This window comes from Pimephales promelas, chromosome 13 (genome assembly GCF_988280905.1).
Source record: "Pimephales promelas chromosome 13, fPimPro1.hap1.1, whole genome shotgun sequence".
Lineage (NCBI taxonomy): Eukaryota > Metazoa > Chordata > Actinopteri > Cypriniformes > Leuciscidae > Pimephales > Pimephales promelas.
The window spans coordinates 27,985,344-28,004,265 of NC_142781.1; the positions used below are offsets into that span (position 1 = coordinate 27,985,344).

Below are 18,922 nucleotides of genomic sequence, written 5' to 3' on the forward strand. Positions count from 1 at the left end.
TGGGCTCATTTCAGTTGAGTTTTGCCGTTTTCGAATCCATTCATCTGATTTTCTCATATTTAGAAGAATATCAGTAACCAGACAGTTTCTGGTCTCATTGACTTCCATAGTATTTATATTTTTTTCCTACTATGGAAGTCAATGAGACCAGAAAGTGTCTGGTTACTGATATTCTTCTAAATATCAGAAAATCGGCTGAATGGATTCGAAAACGGTAAAACTCAACTGTTTAACTCTGGGGGAGTTGTAAAATGGAGTATCCCTTTAAATATCTCAATCTTACTGTGTGGCTCTGGATATGGTAAGTAGTTTTGGGAGGTTTATTATTGAATATTCATACTTTGTAAATTATATCTCTTTTGTACTATTTACTGGATTGTTTACTGCTTCTGAAAATTTACTGATGATGGAAATAAATGTTTTCATCATCATTTTAGATCAAATTGCTTTGCATATTGCACTGATTATCAACTCATGATGTAATTATTAATGTGGGAGATTGTTTGTTTGATTTACATGATTTTATTACAGCTTACAAAAATCATACAGGTTATGTGATATAAAATTAAAAGCATGTAAAAATTAAATATCCATCATTAATTTCGGGTTTATATAGGGGTTTTATGTGGTCACATACAGGATAACTGTAAAACATTTACACAGTACTTTTATAGACAGATAGGTTTATACAAGAAGCAAGTTTGTATACACATCCACAAATCTGAGGCACGGCGAAAATAATCAAGATTATTTACAGTTTCCACAGAACAACATTAATGTCTTTCAGAACTTCATGACACAAAAACATGAGCAATGATGTACCACGTCACACTCTGCTATCACTTTCGAAGCTTTTTTTAGTTTAGGTTGAGCGCACCTGCATCTGAAATTGATTTTGGATTTATCATGTTCATCTCATCTTTTGAGTTGATGCTCTCATCTTTTTGAAGTTGAGTGCAATATTCAAAATTTTACCCAATTCTAGGATGTGGGTGTTTTCCACTCTTTTGTTGTGTGAAATCCCATAAGATGCGAATATCTGATCAGTAAATGTTTCTCAGAGATGCATTTTTGGCATCTAAGGTGGATGCAAATTCACAACTAGGAAGACATGTTCCTAGATCAACATATTTTGTTGGTATTGGAACTTGACATTCCTGTTAATTTTAAGGGATCGTTCACCTAAAAATGAAAATTCTGTCATTAATTTTTCACCCTTATGTCGTTCCAAACCCATAAGACTTTCGTTCATCTTCAGAACACAAATGAACAGAAGCTTAAACATGTTCGCTTGACGTGCGAGAACCAATGAGGTTTATTCTCGTGTTACGCAGGGCGTTTGAGCTTCCTCGAGAACCAATGAGGTTCAATCTCGTTTTACGCAGGACGTTTGAGCTTCCGCGAGAACCAATGAGGTTCATTCTCGTGTTACGCAGGACGTTTGAGCTTCCGCGAGAACCAATGAGGTTCATTCTCGTGTTACGCAGGACGTTTGAGCTTCCGCGAGAACCAATGAGGTTCAATCTCGTGTTACGCAGGACGTTTGAGCTTCCGCGAGAACCAATGAGGTTCATTCTCGTGTTACGCAGGACGTTTGAGCTTCCGCGAGAACCAATGAGGTTCAATCTCGTGTTACGCAGGACGTTTGAGCTTCCGCGAGAACCAATGAGGTTCAATCTCGTTTTACGCAGGACGTTTGAGCTTCCGCGAGAACCAATGAGGTTCATTCTCGTGTTACGCAGGACGTTTGAGCTTCCGCGAGAACCAATGAGGTTCAATCTCGTGTTACGCAGGACGTTTGAGCTTCCGCGAGAACCAATGAGGTTTATTCTCGTGTTACGCAGCACTTTGAGCTTCCGCGAGAACCAGTGAGGTTCAATCTCGTGTTACGCAGGACGTTTGAGCTTCCGCGAGAACCAGTGAGGTTCAATCTCGTGTTACGCAGGACGTTTGAGCTTCCGCGAGAACCAGTGAGGTTCAATCTCGTGTTACGCAGCACGTTTGAGCTTCCGCAAGAACCAATGAGGTTCAATCTCGTGTTACGCAACACGTTTGAGCTTCCGCGAGAACCAGTGAGGTTCAATCTAGTGTTACGCAGGACGTTTGAGCTTCCGTGAGAACCAATGAGGTTCAATCTCGTGTTACGCAGGACGTTTGAGCTTCCGTGAGAACCAATGAGGTTCAATCTCGTGTTACGCAACACGTTAGAGCTTCCGCGAGAACCAGTGAGGTTCAATCTCGTGTTACGCAGCACGTTTGAGCTTCCGCGAGAACCAGTGAGGTTCATTCTCGTGTTACGCAGGACGTTTGAGCTTCCGCAAGAACCAATGAGGTTCAATCTCGTGTTACGCAACACGTTTGAGCTTCCGCGAGAACCAGTGAGGTTCAATCTCGTGTTACGCAGGACGTTTGAGCTTCCGTGAGAACCAATGAGGTTCAATCTCGTGTTACGCAACACGTTTGAGCTTCCGCGAGAACCAGTGAGGTTCAATCTCGTGTTACGCAGGACGTTTGAGCTTCCGTGAGAACCAATGAGGTTCAATCTCGTGTTACGCAGGACGTTTGAGCTTCCGCGAGAACCAATGAGGTTTATTCTCGTGTTACGCAGCACGTTTGAGCTTCTGCGAGAACCAATGAGGTTCATTCTCATGTTACGCAGCACGTTTGAGCTCCCTCAAGAGGTTTGTTCTCACTCAAGCAGGTTCGGTTGAGCTTCTGTTTGTTCGCTGATCAATATATGGAATAAAAGCGATCGAGTCTTTTCAGAAAATTTGGACTAAACCTCTCTATTAATATGGATTAGTTTTACAATCTCTTCATGAACTTTTTGAAGATCATCATTTGTGTTCTGAAGATGAACAAAAGTCTTGCAAGTTTGGAACTACATAAGGGTGAGCATTTTGGTGAAAGTAACCTTTAATGTATCCTTAATGTTTTTAGTTATTATCAGATTTGGAAATGTTATCAAACAGCATGTAACATACAGTTTAAGTGTTTGCTACACTTTAACAGAAATAGTTGAGCATAACAGGAATAGCCCGTGTTCTAATCATCACAGTGAATTGTATTTTACTTTACTCTCTAGGACACTGCGATTTCTCTGAATGTTCATTTTTTGATGTAGAACTTTGGCACACCAACATTATCAAAAATAAAATACTTACGCATTGGTCCTTTCATATTATAATTTGTTTGCACACTCTTATAAATGACTGTGATATTCAAATTTAAAATAGATATTCATTTTATCAAAACAAATAGACAAAATATAGAATTTAATTTAGGTCTTTCAGTGAGATCGCGAGGTCACTGGGTTGATCATTTATGATTACTGGCCATCTAAATCGCAGACACATGAAAAACAAACAAAGCAACCATGCAAGCAATCCCTTAACTCTTTCACAGCGCCACAACAGATCACAATGGCTACATTTTAGCAGTGCACGCAAGCTTTAAAACACAATGATTATCTGTCAAGTGCGTCTTTTATTAGTCTCAAATTATATGCAGTGTTTTATTTATATAAAATCTTCACATATAATGTACATTTAACATTAGTGCACATTTAGGGTCTCTGAAAATTGGTACCAAAATAATCATTTTCAAAATCCATTTAGACGAAAACTGCAGTGAAAATGGAAACCGTGTGTTTTATTATTGTATGTTACTGAAACGTGTTGCACCACTTGCTGGAATGTCTTAGAGTCATTGCGGCAGTGTGGCGGCACCGAGAGATCAGAGATGGAAATCCTGTGCAAAAAGTGTGTGTCTAGAAGCTGTTCCCTATACCTCAGCACAGAGCCCGAAGACATGAGCATATGGAGGATGTGGCATGAATGACTTTGACAAACCAGAGTGACCCACAACAGCATCCTAACAAGGTGAAGTGTGTATTTTCGATATCACTACTAGCGCTATCCAATGCAACTGCAAAATTAATTTCCCCTTCATTATCAATCATTGTTCAAACAAATTAGTCACTTGCTATGAATGGAATAGCAGCTTATTTAATACTGTGTGTACTGGTTTTCCTTTTTTCATTTATTTGTGTGTAAAAATGTCTTCATTTTTGGCAGTTTGTTGTCAAGAATGTACACTCTAAAAAATGCTGGGTTATTTTAACCCAATTTTGGGTAAAATATGGACAAACCCAGCTATTGGGTTACATTTTTAAATGACATTTTTTACCCAATGGCTGGTTTTGTCCATATTTTACCCAAAATTGGGTTAAAACAACCCAGCATTTTTTAGAGTGTATGTTTATTATTTAAATACAGAAATGTATTAGTATGGTTTGTATGTAGTACACAAAAAAAAACACATTTTAGGCCTTTTTATAAGATTTACGCATTCAAATAATTAGTACAACACTTATCAAATTGAATTGAATAATTCTTACATATATTAATTAAGGATTAATCAATTATTATTTGGATTTTTACTATTAACTAAAATGCGCAAATCTTGAAAAAGGCTTACACTTTTTGAGTGTACTAAATTGCATGTATAAATCAAATCAGCAAGTGGCATCCAGTTATCATCTAAATACAGTATTAATTTGCATTTTAAATCCCTTTTGACAGACTGAGCAAATAAGTAATGGAAATTATAAAAACCAAAAAGATATACAATACCTAACACTGTTTCTTCTGTGATATAATGCACATTTAGTCAACTATACAGTACACACAGTTATTTGCATTCGGTGTTGATAGTCCCGCCTCAAAGTCGCACAATTGGTTGATTTAGAAGATTTGTTGGGATATTAACCTTATACTGGGGCTTCGTTTTATAAAATGTTGCATAGAAACCATCATTTGATCTTACAATAATTTCTCAAACAATACGCGTATGTGTGATTCAGAGAACGAGCAAAAACAAAAAACGTGCAAACGTCTCTCTTCCATGTGTGGAATTTCGAAATCACAAATGATCTTGAAATTGTGCGCAGCTGAATGGTTTCAGATCTCCCCCAGAAATGGTTTTATTATTTGGACTGGGAGATATGAGAGTAACCGTGGCTCCATTGGAAAAACCGTAACGGCTAACTTGGATCACGTGTGCCTTAATAACCAATCACATTACAGCCTTCTAAATTTCGTTCCGAGTTGTGCGACAGTCAATCACTGTTTGCGGATACCTCAGAAATGAATGAGAAGTGCCGGAAACGGAATACCTGTTGCACAATTGTTCGTGACTTCTCTTATAAAACGGCATTTTGTTTAGGTGTAAATCTAAAATTAGATAAATCTAAAACTAATTTTTAAGTATTCATTTTATTTTTTTCATTTTATAAACGAGGCCCCTGGTTTCAGCTCATGAAACTAGGAAAAAGTATTTAAAATTACACACTTCACCTTTAATATCATTCTTAGTTGATTACTGTCATCTGTCATTTTGTCTCTGCCGTTCTTTCAAAGCCCCATGAAGACACGCTTAAAAACAACACAAGTCCTTAACTATTGAAGCCAGTGAGGAAGAACAGAGTTAATCACCCACTTGCTTTTGCAGATAGTATTGTACCGTGAAACAAGACATTAGTGAGAGATCTCTCAACAAAATCCATAATTACACTTTAGCAGAATCTCTATTTAAGCCCTACGACACCATGCCGTAGTTTGCCGGACGTTCACATTGATTATAGAACCATGCTGACAGCAGACGGCAGGCTGGATGGGGCATAATAAACCCCATTCTAATTGTTTTTAAGGAAGTCACGTCAATACCCATCTTTTACTCTCCTAAGACCACGGACAGGTAATTACAGTACACTCCTGCAATAATGTACAATGCTTGCCATCCAAGCAAAACCTTGCAAAGTCACAATAAAAGGCTCACAGTGATGCATCCAGGCCTCATATTTATGTTCCCCCGCTCAGTTCACTTCATCTTTGCATACAGTATGTGAAGCTAAACCCCACTACTTCATGTTAAAGCTATTCCTCCCATAAACCGATGCTCTTTTAGGATGGCACAGCGTGAAATGTCTTTATTTTTCCTTGGTAATCGATAGAAATGCATTTGACATGTACATATTCATAATGATATGTAGATGATACATTTGCACAGTGTTTCCATTTCTGGCTTGGACCCTCAATGAAGCTTAATATGTGTGCATACATTTTATACAGGCGGCCTCCCCTCACCGGTGCACTCGGAGAACTTAGTCCGTAGGGTCCTGGCACTGGAAGCAGTGGATCATGTCCTCGCAATAAGGCTCAACTTGAATGGTTGTGCTGTAAAAGCCAAATTTGGTCTGAAGGAGTTCAGTGGCTTCCTTTAAGACACTCTGAGGGTCGGCATTCTCCTCTAAAACGAGAGAGAAAGAAAAACAGTTTTGTTTTAGCTTAAGTTGATGACGCAGTGCTTGAATGAAATGAAATGAAATGCAGAAGGATTTATTATCATTCTTAGTACATATATATACATTTATATCAAGATAACAACATGTGTATATATATATATATATATATATATATATGTGTGTATTTATATGTATATATATATATGCATATATATATATATATATATATACAGTATATATATATATATATATATATATATATATATATATATATATATATATATATATATATGACATTCTATATAGATCAGTGTATAAGTCTAACAATAAAGATTAATTTCCATGTTAAACTGCTTAATGGCTACATGCAAATTGATATTTGACTAAATTTTTTTATAAAAACAATCATTTAAAAAGGAAAAAAAAAATATTTTATTTAAAAAATATTGTTGCATTATGCCCCAAAATAAAATAAAGTAATTGATGTACCAAATAACACGTTCAACAGATTTAGATACATGATATAAAAAATTTGCATAAACCACAAGACAAATGAACATTATACCAGTAACAATATAACTGAGCTGTTATTTAATGAACTTACCAATAGCTATGTGAACAGACAGCAGACTCTGGCCTATGGTGAGAGCCCACAGGTGTAAGCTATGCATGGCCTTCACTGACTTCAGAGACAGCAGCACCTCTTTCACTGAATTAAACTCGATTCCTTTGGGTACTCCTGAACACAGACACATGACACTGAGTTTAAAAGTATAGCAGATCTTCTGCGAGATTCATAGGTTGCATTTAAAGGTGATGTGTGTGTCATTTTTCTTTTCTGGGACTGGATTGTGTTTGGGAAATTTCAAATTTGTTTGGAAACAGTCATTATTTCTGCAATTCCCTTTGGTGTCACTAGGGGGTGCAGACATTACACACTTCGCCTTTAAATAGAGATTTTTAAACCATGTGTCCTATGCAAGTAAAAAATATATACGGACATTGCATGCATATTTTAAGTGATTGAGAATATTGCAACTGAAATTTATTAAATGTGAAAATTACCCTCCATGAGAATGCGGAAGACATCTCTTAGAATGGTAATGGTGGTGCCCAGGACGAACACAGAGAAGAGGAAAGTGCAAATGGGATCAGCTATTTTGTATTCTGGCTGTGTTAGAAATTGGATAGAGAACAGGAGGTACTGATGCATTAAAGAACAAAATGAGATGGTTCACTTGCAAAGTGTCCAATTCAATTATACTACGATGTCAGAAGAAACAATCTCCACTGAGGTGCTTTCAAGAGTCAGGGAAGGAAATCGTGTCAAATTCCTTATCATGGGGATTTGACAAATTAAAAAAAATAAAAATTGGGCTCAGTAGGACGTTTTTTTAAAATCAGGAATCTTATGAAAAAAGTTTCTTACAGGATAAAAAATATATAAATTATAACAATTTATAATAACTTATTTTTATTTTAATAGAAATCGTAATTCATTTTAATTAAATTATTTATTCCTGGGATGACAAAGCTGAATTTTTAGCATCATTACTGCAGTCTTCAGTGTCACATGATCTTTCAGAAATCATTTTAATATGCTGATTTGCGACACAAAAAACATTTCTTATTATTATCAATGTTAAAAAACAGTTCTGCTTTTTAGTATACTTGTGGAAACCGTGATACATTTTTTATTTTATTTATAAAAAATGAAAAAAAAAATATATAATTTATTTTTTTAATTTATATCTTTCATAAAAAAAAAATCGTACTATAATTAGCAAATCATTAGTTTATAATTACTTTCTTTTCTTTCCTAAAATAACAAATACATTGTTCATTAACCTTTTGTTAGGCCATTAAATAAAACGAAATATTTAAAGACAATATAATTGACCCATTTGCTTCCCTGGATCTTACTGTTGCCTGAAGGGAATAACTTTTAAGTCCATTATTTACACAAAATATTCTGGTTCATTGGCAAATGGAAGTTAATTGCACTGTAAATGCCATTTAATATTGAGGTGAGACATTTTTAAGGTGATTCTTTATGTGTTAATTTACCCTGAAGAAGATGATAATGGCGGCCACCATGACTCCAAAGCTCTGTAAGAGATCCCCCAAAACATGAATAAATGCTGCTCTGACACTGGTGTTCCCATGATTCCCCAGGAGGCTGTGGGAGTGGCCATGGCCCACGGGGCTCATCCCATTCTCATCAATCTTGTGGTAGCCTGAACCGTGACTGTGGAAGGTCGTGGAATGGTGAAGAATATAGGCCATTCTGGAATATAAATAAAAAGCATATCAATTTATCAATCTGTAATTAAAAGAATCATTAATTAATTAATAATCAATCAACATTGACAATTCTTTTTTTTTTCAAATTTTTCATGGAATATTGCAGTATTTATTCTAAATTATTTATTTGTGCACATGCACATCTTTATATATTTTTTCATGTGCACTCGTAATCTTTAATAAAAATTACTTCTCGTGTTTACTGGCGCGAGGGCGGGACGACCTGTCACTCACATGACATCACAGCAATAATAGCAAACCACAACCATCCAATCAATTCGCAATGAACACAATCAAGTCCCACCCTACATTTGTTCTTGTTTGAGAATTATGCAGTTACACTCAGATATACGTCACAATAGGGGAAAGAAGACAATCACATCTTATGTTTCATGCCAACTTTAAGTAATTCATAGGAATGTCTGTCTACTCACACGATGTTGACCACGACTGCACAACCCGAGGTGACAAGCATCACACTGCCTTCAATTTCATAATCGTTTTTTACTATCCTTTCAATGGCAAGGTAGACCAACACCCCAGTCACGATCCAGATGGACATTACAGATACCAGGGCTCCCAGAATCTCTGTGAGACGTTTATTTGAAACAAATAGGGTTTGGCATCACAGCTGGATATTGCAAAGTCTTCAAATCTGCTTTAAAGGAATAGTTCATGCAAAAATAATCAGCCTGCTTCTCATTCAAAGCTATCTTATAACCTCAGGAGATGAAGAATATAGCACATCAATTCTATCGATTTCTTTTGTGATATTTTTGTTGTTTTTGGAGCTTGACAGACAGATGTGATCACTATGAATTAATGTTGGAAAAAGTTGTTCTTTGCTACATGCATGGGGAAAAAAACTGCATATGGGTTTGGAACAACATGAAGGTGAGTAAAATTGTCTTTGTTTTTTTATTTTGGGGTGAAATATTTCTTTAATTTATAGGCTTGATTTAGATTTTCATCATCAACCATGTTTGTACAATTCTTTTCTCAGGATTGAGAAGAGATGGACTCACCTGATCTGTGCCAGCCAAAGTTCATCCTCTTGGTAGGAGGTCTTGAGGAGATCCACAAGGAAAAAATACTGACCATCATACTGCCAAAATCCGTCAGAAGGTGCGCTGCATCGGTCATAATGGCTAGACTGTGTGCTAGATAACCGCCTGCAAGAGCAGCAAAGAAGGAGAAAGGAAGAGAGGTACACTCCCAAAAAAACGTTTTTGCCATAGAAGAACCATTTTTGGCTCCCCAAAAAAACCTTTCAGTGAACATTTCCTTTTTTTCTTAGTGTGAATAATTTTTAAAACTCTATAAAGAACCTTTTTCCACTATAAACTGTACAAAATTATCGAGATTTTAACGGTAAAAGACTGTAAAAAATGCTACAGTGCAAAACTGGGTAACACTTTATTTCGATAGTCCACTTTAGACATTCTACTTACTATAAGTAACTTTTCAACTACATGTCAACTAACTGTCATTAGAGTATTAGTAGACTGTCAGCTTAATATCTGCTAACACTTTATTTTGTTGGTCCTCCAACAGACATTCAACTGACTATGAGTAACTTGGCGACTACAAGTACATTTATTCTCATAATCCAAAGCCTAAAACCTAACCATAACCTACACTCAAGGACAAAGCTAAATGCATGGATGATGTTTTTTTTATATACAGTAAGTTCTTTGCCACAACTTATAATGTGATTTAGCCTATTGTATACAATATATATGAGAAGTCATGTTACATTTATGCCAGTTAAGAATTTCTGGCTTTAACATTTAATAAACCCATACGTTTCCTTAAAAGACACTCTGTTCTTACCTATAACTTCTCCAATCATGAAAACCAGACAGACTATGGAGGCGATGTACAGTTTCTTCTTTGCTATGAGTTTCTCTCGGCTCTCATCGCAGGCTGCTTTTTTCCCATGGCAATGAGTTCCCACAGGCCTCTTCAGCTCGATGGCACCAGCCATATCCCCATTTCCCAAAGGCAGGTCTGGACAACCTTCTTTGGAACCTGAGAATTCACTAAAAGTAGAAGCCATGATATATAATGGGACCATTTCAATGACTTTTACAACTCTCACGTGTAAATCAGCCTTCACACATATCCTTTAATTAATAACCCTTGGCTATGATCATGTAAAGTAGAGTCTGAGTCTATAATGCAAATTTGACAACATCCTGCATAAGCTCTAGCAGCATCTCATGCACAACCCTAAGCAGTTTGATGGATGGATGGATATCATGAAAGTTACATGATATCACTTAAGTTCAGGCACTATATTTTCACAATATAAGTATATGTTTTATATAAAAATGTGTGTAGCATTGCTTTGTGGGGGGAAATGCTAGTGCATGCCATGAACAACCAGATCAGCCTGAGTTTAAATCTGCTGACATTGTCGTTTTCGGCCCTTCTCTGTCTATGTGTTGATGAGACGCAATGATGGAGCTAATGGGGCGGAAAGCGCAATGTCGGTGCGCATGAGATAACCAGTACTGCATGCATCACAGGCGCGCGCACACACACGAGCGCTGCTGAAGGCAGTCGAGTGGAACACGGCGTCTGTTTAATCACCCCACTGGGACACACAGACATGATAGCCTACACTGCATGATTTTTTTTTTCATTTTTGTTTAGTCCAGTGCATAGACATCGTCCAACAATATTCAGAAAACACATATGTTTTCTGATCTCCTGATGTATGAACTGATGTATGATGTATATATTCTATATCTACTTATTGAATCAGTATTCATTTGCAATGATGACTATTATTAAAATACAATTGTAGGCTAACATAAATGTGTCTAGTTTGGCTCGGTTTAATTTTTTGCAAATTTTAAGATGCGTAGCTATCTTAACGGTTTTTTTTAAATAGCGCATAAGCTATGTAAAAATATAGAAATATAAAAATATTTTATAATTTTACGGTAAACTATCGTTAAAATCATGTTTTTTTTAAGTAAAAACGCAAGACACCTTATTTGCCATCATTTACGGTGCGCAAGAAAGAGCATCACATGATTGCTTTATGTTGTTTAGTAAATACCACATCGGTGTCATGCTAAATGCCTCATGTGATGGCTGAAACTTCACTTTTTATGCAGTGAATTTTGCCACTGCTGGCAGGTTCAACCGCATTTGTATGGTACAATTCACATTCCTCCTCTAACAATATCTCATCTGTTCATATTAGCCCCTTCTTGTGGTTAAGGCGCATATGGAGATGTTTACTGGAGGTTTCTGAAACATGCTGTCGATCCTGTGGCAATGCAAAGCATGACGGGGTCCTGATTCTTTACACCCCACTGGATCAAGACGGTAGAATGTGTTGTGCAGTGATATAAAATTACGAGCATTTTGATATCAAAATAGCATAGGCTATATATAGCCTAGCCTATATTTGAAGAGTTCAGATGCAAAAGCCTCTAAATGCCATTTGAAATTTTCTTCTTTAATGATGATTTTTATCAAGCTTGTATATTTAAGTTCAGTGATTTCACTTAAATGGCAATGATAATTACCTATTAATTGTTATTTAAGTGAAATTACTGAACTTAAATGTACACGTTTGATAAAAATCATCATTAAAGAAGAAAATTTCAAATGGCATTTAGAGGCTTTTGCATCTGAACTCTTCATTTATTTCTTAAAAATAACACGTTTAAAATCTTTCTGAAATCAATGCAGTTTAACATTACAGTTTTTAACATTATATATGAGTGTTGATAATAATAGAATATTAAGTTTTAAAAATAACGTTATCACTGTACAGCACATGCATTTATCCATTTTCTTCTCTCTTAAAGACAGAAAGAGCTTGGCAGATTTTCAATTTGAGAAAATAGCGCAATTGTTTCACGTGTTTTTCAAGCGACCTGTTGATACACCAATCATATGATGTACCATTCTCTGAAATATTTGTTAATGTAATGCAGGCAATGTTATTTGTTTCAGCAGCTTCCAAAAAATGCTTCTACCACACCACATTCATCTAAATATTTTCAAGACCACAATCTAAACAGCGGGATATCCATCGAAATTCACTGCAAACAACTGGAAAACGACTTCCAATGAAATATTTTCCTTGCACTATCGTTTGCCCATATCTCCTGCTGGACTCAATCATTTTGTCGCATAGACAAATTTGTAATAATTACGCGGTTTCAATCATTCATTGTTCTGTTCCTCGACATCATCCTCAATGTCACAAATACATACTTTACGGCTTTGGTTTGTGAGAATTGTCAATGTTTTAGCAGCAATTCAACTCATGCCTTTGTGTAATTTTAAGTCCATCATTGTGTAATTTTATGTCCAGCGCAAATTGTGATGTTTTCGTATTATTCATGATAAATATATCCGTTACGTACCAGTAGGCTATCTGTTATTTAGGCATAATAAAGTACCGAGTTACATATTTGCTGGCCTAATAAAAAGCTAGGCCCTACTTATAACCAAGAGTTATATTTAAATGACACACCATTTATAAACACTATGGATAATGATGGTTATCATTTCTGAGTAGGCAACACGTTAAATTATATTACTCTTTTTCATATTGACAACTCAAGAGTATCTGTCCAGGGTGCTGAAACTGTTCTCTCACCGGCTTGCTTTACTGCATGGGGCGTAAAGGAGGCTATAAAGATTTTGATGCAATATGGTTTTATCTGATTTTATTGCTTCAAAGAAACAAAGTGAAAATCTTATATCGTGTGTAATCTCCAAATGGAAGTCATTAAATGTCGATTTCGCTCATAAGTTTGAGGCTATTGCTCAAAAAGGCTAAAAATAAACTCAAGCATGAAACGAATCCTCGAATCTCTCGAACAAACTCAACACATTTAAACTATGGACTGTGTTAAAAATACACGCGAATGGCTTTCGTAACTCAATTTGGCGCATATTGTTTTCGAATTAGTCACATTGTGGAAATATCAGACTCCATCTGTTCGCTACAACAGGTCATGTTGTAAGGGATTTTGACAATTAAGTCGGAAAATAGGCTATCCGTTATATTATGTGTTCTAAATAAGAACTAGCCTAAATACATTTTACATTTTTCAAAAACGTTTAATTTTATTCTGCAAATTTCCAGACCAGAATATCAGATATCAGAACAGACCAATTTGCATTGCAGACCTAAAAACTCCAATGCAAATTGATAATAATAATAATAATAATAATAATAATAATAATAATAGTGGATAGTAAATGCCTTTGTGAAATCGATGAATAGGCTACATTATTTTACCTGTTAAATTTTAAGGAGTATATTTTGGCATTTCTTTCGTTGATGAGATGCGATTTCTCTGAAGTCGGTGGAGGATCCATGGTCCAGCTTCAGTGACCAGTGGGGGGAAAAAACGAATTGCGTGCGAAAATTAAAATATGCGTTTTAAATTAGAAGGCAAAATAAAAATTCTTCCAAGTCATTTTCCGAGGATTCAGAAAAATGAGTGAAAGCACTCATTGCATCAGGTCCACAGAAAGGAGAAAACAGGACTGCGGTCAGTAATTCCGATGCTATGTGCGGAGCTGGCAAACTTGGCTGTGGAGAAGATCGGATAGATGTGGTGCAGAAGATTCAGCAGTCCAGTTAACTCGTTTACGAATCTTACCATGGCGAAGGCATGGCTATTAATATTCATGAGCTAAAGGAAAGCAACGTCATATTTGCAAACGTAATATTCAAAAGCAGTCGTTCGTCATTGGAAAGCTACCAAGCAACGTCACCAGGACGTATATAATAGTAATTAAGGGATACGCCTTAGCTATAGTAGGATCCGCAAAAGGTGTCAGAGCTCGGTTTTACGTGAATAAAGTCTGCGCAATTCTGGCTTCAGTGCAAATGGGTGCACGTGTCTGTAAGACGGAAATGGAAAAGTTATTTTAAATTCGAGGCAATTTTTGTAAATAGGATAGGCCACCCAAAACCCATCCCAGATAGCAACAAAGTCTGGGCCGAGTCTGGCTTATATTCGGCACTTCTGGCTTAATTCTGGCACTGTTTTTTTCACACTCTTGTGTCAAACAATACTAGGCTAAGCTCTGGCTGGAGTCTGGCTAACCAAAAGAAACAAATCAAATTGTATCTGTTTGGCTAAGCTTTGGCTTGAGTTCGGTCTGCCAGAATAAGGACATTTTTGGCTGAGATCTGGTTGGGTTTTGGTTGGCTGAGCAAATAACAGACCTCATGAAAGTGCTGTACTGTAAAATAGCCGTGTAAGATGTGGTGTTAAATTGGTTCATATTTTAGACATAATTATAATGCAACCTCATAAATAGGGTTAATTTTGTTAAAAATAATAAAATGAAATAAGTTTGTTATAGACCTAGTTAAAAATACATATAGATATGTATGCAAATAGTTCTCTTTTACACAGGCAGGTTTTAAGGAAAGAAGCCTTGATTATTCTATTGGCAAGATTATTTTAATGGGGGGGGGGGGTTAAGGAGGTGATAATGTGCAGATTGCAGAATGGAAAAAAAAAAAGATGTTTGCAAAATGACTGAAGACAAATGGTTCAGTCTGCAGCATAGACAAAAGATTGAATGGAACTGAAAGAGTAGGCTACTTTGTGGTTATCCAAATGGTAATCAATATGCCACACACACACACACACACACACACACACACACACACACACACACACACACACACACACACACACAAAAATTCACTTTTTGGGGAATTTATTAGGTAGCCTACAGATGTACTACAAAAACCCATGGTTAAACTATGATTTTTTGAAGCAAAAACCACCCATGCTTTGAGTTTTCACAATTCCTCAATAAAAAAATTATATAATCTCCATAAAATAGCCTATACATAGCCTATTGTAAGTATTTGGAGAATAAACATTTATGTTCTCCACGTAAACCATTGAAATCGGTTAAATAAAACGTGGTTCTGTTTTTAAAAATCTCCGGGAAACTGGCGTGTTTTTAGAGCAGTGTGAGCAAACCACGCGGCAGTCGATGCGACGTCTGTGGCTGCTGATACAATCTGGTTTGCAATGCATCATGGAAATTGTAGTTGATTTACATGTACAGTGTTAAATCCGCTTTGCAAAAAGACTACTTTTCCCAGAATGCACCCAGTGACACCATCCCGCCTACCAGAGGATCCGGAAGTTGCGTAGCAGCTATTCAGCAACTCAACGCAGTCGCGGTGAAATTCAAATAACTAAGTTAGTTGTTCTAACTTCGACATTCACGCTGTGTTGGTTTTATCTTTTGAAGTTTTAATAGCTACATGATCAAGGTAAGTTTATAGTTTTTCACTATCTTAACACGTGGATTTTAATCTATAGCGCATTACTAGATACGATTTTTGGGGGGTTTGTGTGGTTGGATTTTATTTGTTTTTATGTTGGAGAGGAAATAGAATTGATGTTTGAATTCTGTTTTTCATTGAAAATTAACATAGTGAAGAACATCGGAAGTTGCTTCTTGCTGAACAACAGCTGATCTTTCTGAGGCCACCAAAACGGAAAATAAAGTAAGATTGACTATTTTTTAACGTTAATTCATTAACATAGACCTTTCTTACAGGTCCTTATATATTTGTGCAGTTTAACACATTATAATGCACATTTCTTTTTGAATTGCAAAAAGGGAATTTGTCACTGAATAGTCTTTACATGACCATACCACACTTTCTTAATCAAATTTAGTAATCATTAAAAAAATGTACCTTTCCTAAAGATGAAACAGGCGACTAATGGATGAAAATGACCCCGATGAGGAGGCTACTGCAGCCATGGCAAGTAGAGAAGTTCACAAGACCTCACAGAACATCGCAGGCAACAGGATTTAACTTTACAGTCTCACAGACAGGCAATACAGTCACCATGGCATCATGAAACACCCAGACCACAGAGAAAAAGCCTCTCAAGTGATGACCGATTAATAAGATGTAAGATTTCATTTAGTACTTTTAATAAGATGTAAGATTTCATTTAGTATTTTTCATCATATATTCACTGTTAGTGTAAGGATACTATAGCATGTGTCATAGCAGTGGTGGTGTGGCATGCATGACACATTTACACTTTTGCTTTACTGTTTGTATGAATTTAATGTATTGCTTGGTTTCTGTTGCTTTTTAGTACGGTGGCTGAGAGGTCTCAACATTCTGCAACAGAAGAAAATGGATGCAAACAGAAAAAAAACCCTGTAAAATAAGAACATCTTTATCACATGTGCTAAAACACAACCAAATACATAAATGCTCTCCAAATGTCCGGCCAACAAATATCTACTCGACAATGGTGTTCATTGTTTTATTTTTATTATTATTTATTGTTTGCATTGTATTTGCAGCATGTGTGTTGTGAAACTGATGTCTTGACTTGCTGGTGTTTTTCTTGTTTGCATGTTTTCTTCTGTTGCAGGACTTTGAGATCTCTCGGCCAACATATTTTTGTTAATTTTTGTATCTCATTATTTAAGAATGCCACATACACATTTTTGTTACATTTTAATTTATTGCTGTCTTTTTATTATTCTTGTAATGTGAATTATAGTTATATTTTGTTTTGTCTTACTCTAGTATTGGCTTGTATTTTGTTGTTTATCCTTTTATCTGGCTGAGATTGTCTTCCCTTCTCAATAAAATATTGTTCTTTGCATTTCTGTAGTGTCATTTTTTTTATTATACCTTGTTTTACACAGGAATAATTTCTGGTTCAGTTTTGGGGACTCTGGTATAATATTGGCCCAGTTATGGCTGTTTTCTGCAGCTTCTGGATAAGATGTGGCTGAGTTCTGGCCTAAAGGTGGTGGCAGTTTGGCTTTTGTCTGGCTGACATATGGGGAGTACGGCGTTGTTTTGGCCCAGTTCTGGGTAATATCTGGGTACACTGCAAAGCTCTGGGCGAGTTTTGGTTTGCTCACGGCTTTGATCTGGTTGACTTACGGCAAACAGCACTTGGGCCAACCTTGGCCCGTAATTCCATGCGGTATGTGGGCCAAAATCTCAGCCGAAATTAAGCCAGATCCGGCCCAAGGCCAATTTGCTATCTGGGATACCGTATAGGCTAAGTTACCCAAAAAATGCTTATGGGTATTTCGGTTCCAAAACACATGCGAGAAGTTAGTTCAATCAACCTCCTTGGAGTTACGAGTACGAGTATCTTATTGGTTTAATTGTCTTGCAATTGCTGATGGCCACATTTTTTGATCGGACCCTCCTGCAACACCACAATCTGTCATAGTTGTAAGTGATTAATGTCTTTAGGTTTCTGTTTGCAACAAGCATCCTTGCACTGTAGGATGAATTCATCTTAAGATGATTGAGACCACCTCTGCTGTGACAGAAATTAAAAATGCGGAGAGGCCCATAGAGAGATTATGCATATAACGCATTCCCTCTTTTTTACATGATGATGAGAGAATAAAAAATTACATTTTACAGAATATGGCTGGGGGTTTACATGCAGATGAGGGTTTCACATACCGCATGCAGAATGTTAGCAATGTAGGACATTTTCTGCAGTTGTCCTTCCTCATTTAAATATTTGGTCTGTGTTTGTAACACTTTATCAACCATGTTGAATTATTTTGTCTTTCTGGTTGCCTGCCATAGAGCTGTATAAGGTCCATCTTCAAAGGCAAATTAGAAAAAGTGAAAATTTAACTGCTGGAACACCAGGTGGGAAACAGTATGTGAACATTAATCTGACATTTGTTGTTGAATAACTACAAACTACAACTATAAAGCAATACATACAAATGTCTTTTTATTACAGGAAATAAAGAAACAATGATCACCCTCTCACGACGGAAAATATTTCGTATTATCTGTGCTTCCCTTAAATTTACCCTGGTATATCAGTCACAGAACCATACAGAACCTGCTTTCTGAACGTGTTTACTCTGCAGTGTTGCCAGATTGAAAATATCAAAGTATCGTACCAGAAGCTCAAAATTATCGTATTTGGAAGAAAATGATCGTACACGCGTCAAGGGGGGGGGGGGGGGGGGGGGGGTTATATAATATATAATCTATATTAGATTATAATCTAATATAGATTATAACAATATATATAATCTATATTATAATATCTATAATATTAAATATTATAGATAGAATATTATATATCTATAATATTCTATAATACTTCTCTGATGTTCTGTAATAGCTTCCTCTGTAAAATACTATAGTATTTTTATAAAAGGAATTACGTAATATTTTGTATAATATTGTATAATATTTTGTCCTAAAATACTACAAGAGTCGTTTTTCCTAAGGGATGTCTCAATCACATTAGCGTTATCAGCTTA

At 36.2% G+C, this 18,922-nt stretch overlaps 1 protein-coding gene, 1 long non-coding RNA gene and 1 pseudogene across 2 annotated transcripts; 2 read left to right on the top strand and 1 right to left on the bottom strand.

The window, feature by feature from the left end:
* The first annotated feature begins 165 nt into the window (after nucleotides 1–165).
* Nucleotides 166–3,929, top strand: LOC148976861 (uncharacterized; annotated as a pseudogene).
* Nucleotides 3,930–4,216: 287 nt separating this feature from the next.
* On the bottom strand, nucleotides 4,217–14,200 carry slc30a2 (solute carrier family 30 member 2). The gene is made up of 8 exons (XM_039692103.2): nucleotides 13,887–14,200; nucleotides 10,442–10,650; nucleotides 9,634–9,780; nucleotides 9,043–9,196; nucleotides 8,372–8,591; nucleotides 7,370–7,475; nucleotides 6,909–7,043; nucleotides 4,217–6,309 (listed from the first exon to the last, which is right to left on the bottom strand). Exons 1-8 carry the CDS (start codon nucleotides 13,964–13,966, stop codon nucleotides 6,164–6,166), a joined length of 1,197 nt encoding a protein of 398 aa, XP_039548037.1. The 5' UTR covers nucleotides 13,967–14,200; the 3' UTR covers nucleotides 4,217–6,163.
* Nucleotides 14,201–15,588: 1,388 nt separating this feature from the next.
* Nucleotides 15,589–17,268, top strand: LOC148976862 (uncharacterized). Its single transcript, XR_016146062.1, has 4 exons — nucleotides 15,589–15,899; nucleotides 16,065–16,136; nucleotides 16,343–16,553; nucleotides 16,747–17,268. It is a non-coding gene; the product is annotated as an uncharacterized LOC148976862 (long non-coding RNA).
* The last annotated feature ends 1,654 nt before the right edge of the window (nucleotides 17,269–18,922 follow it).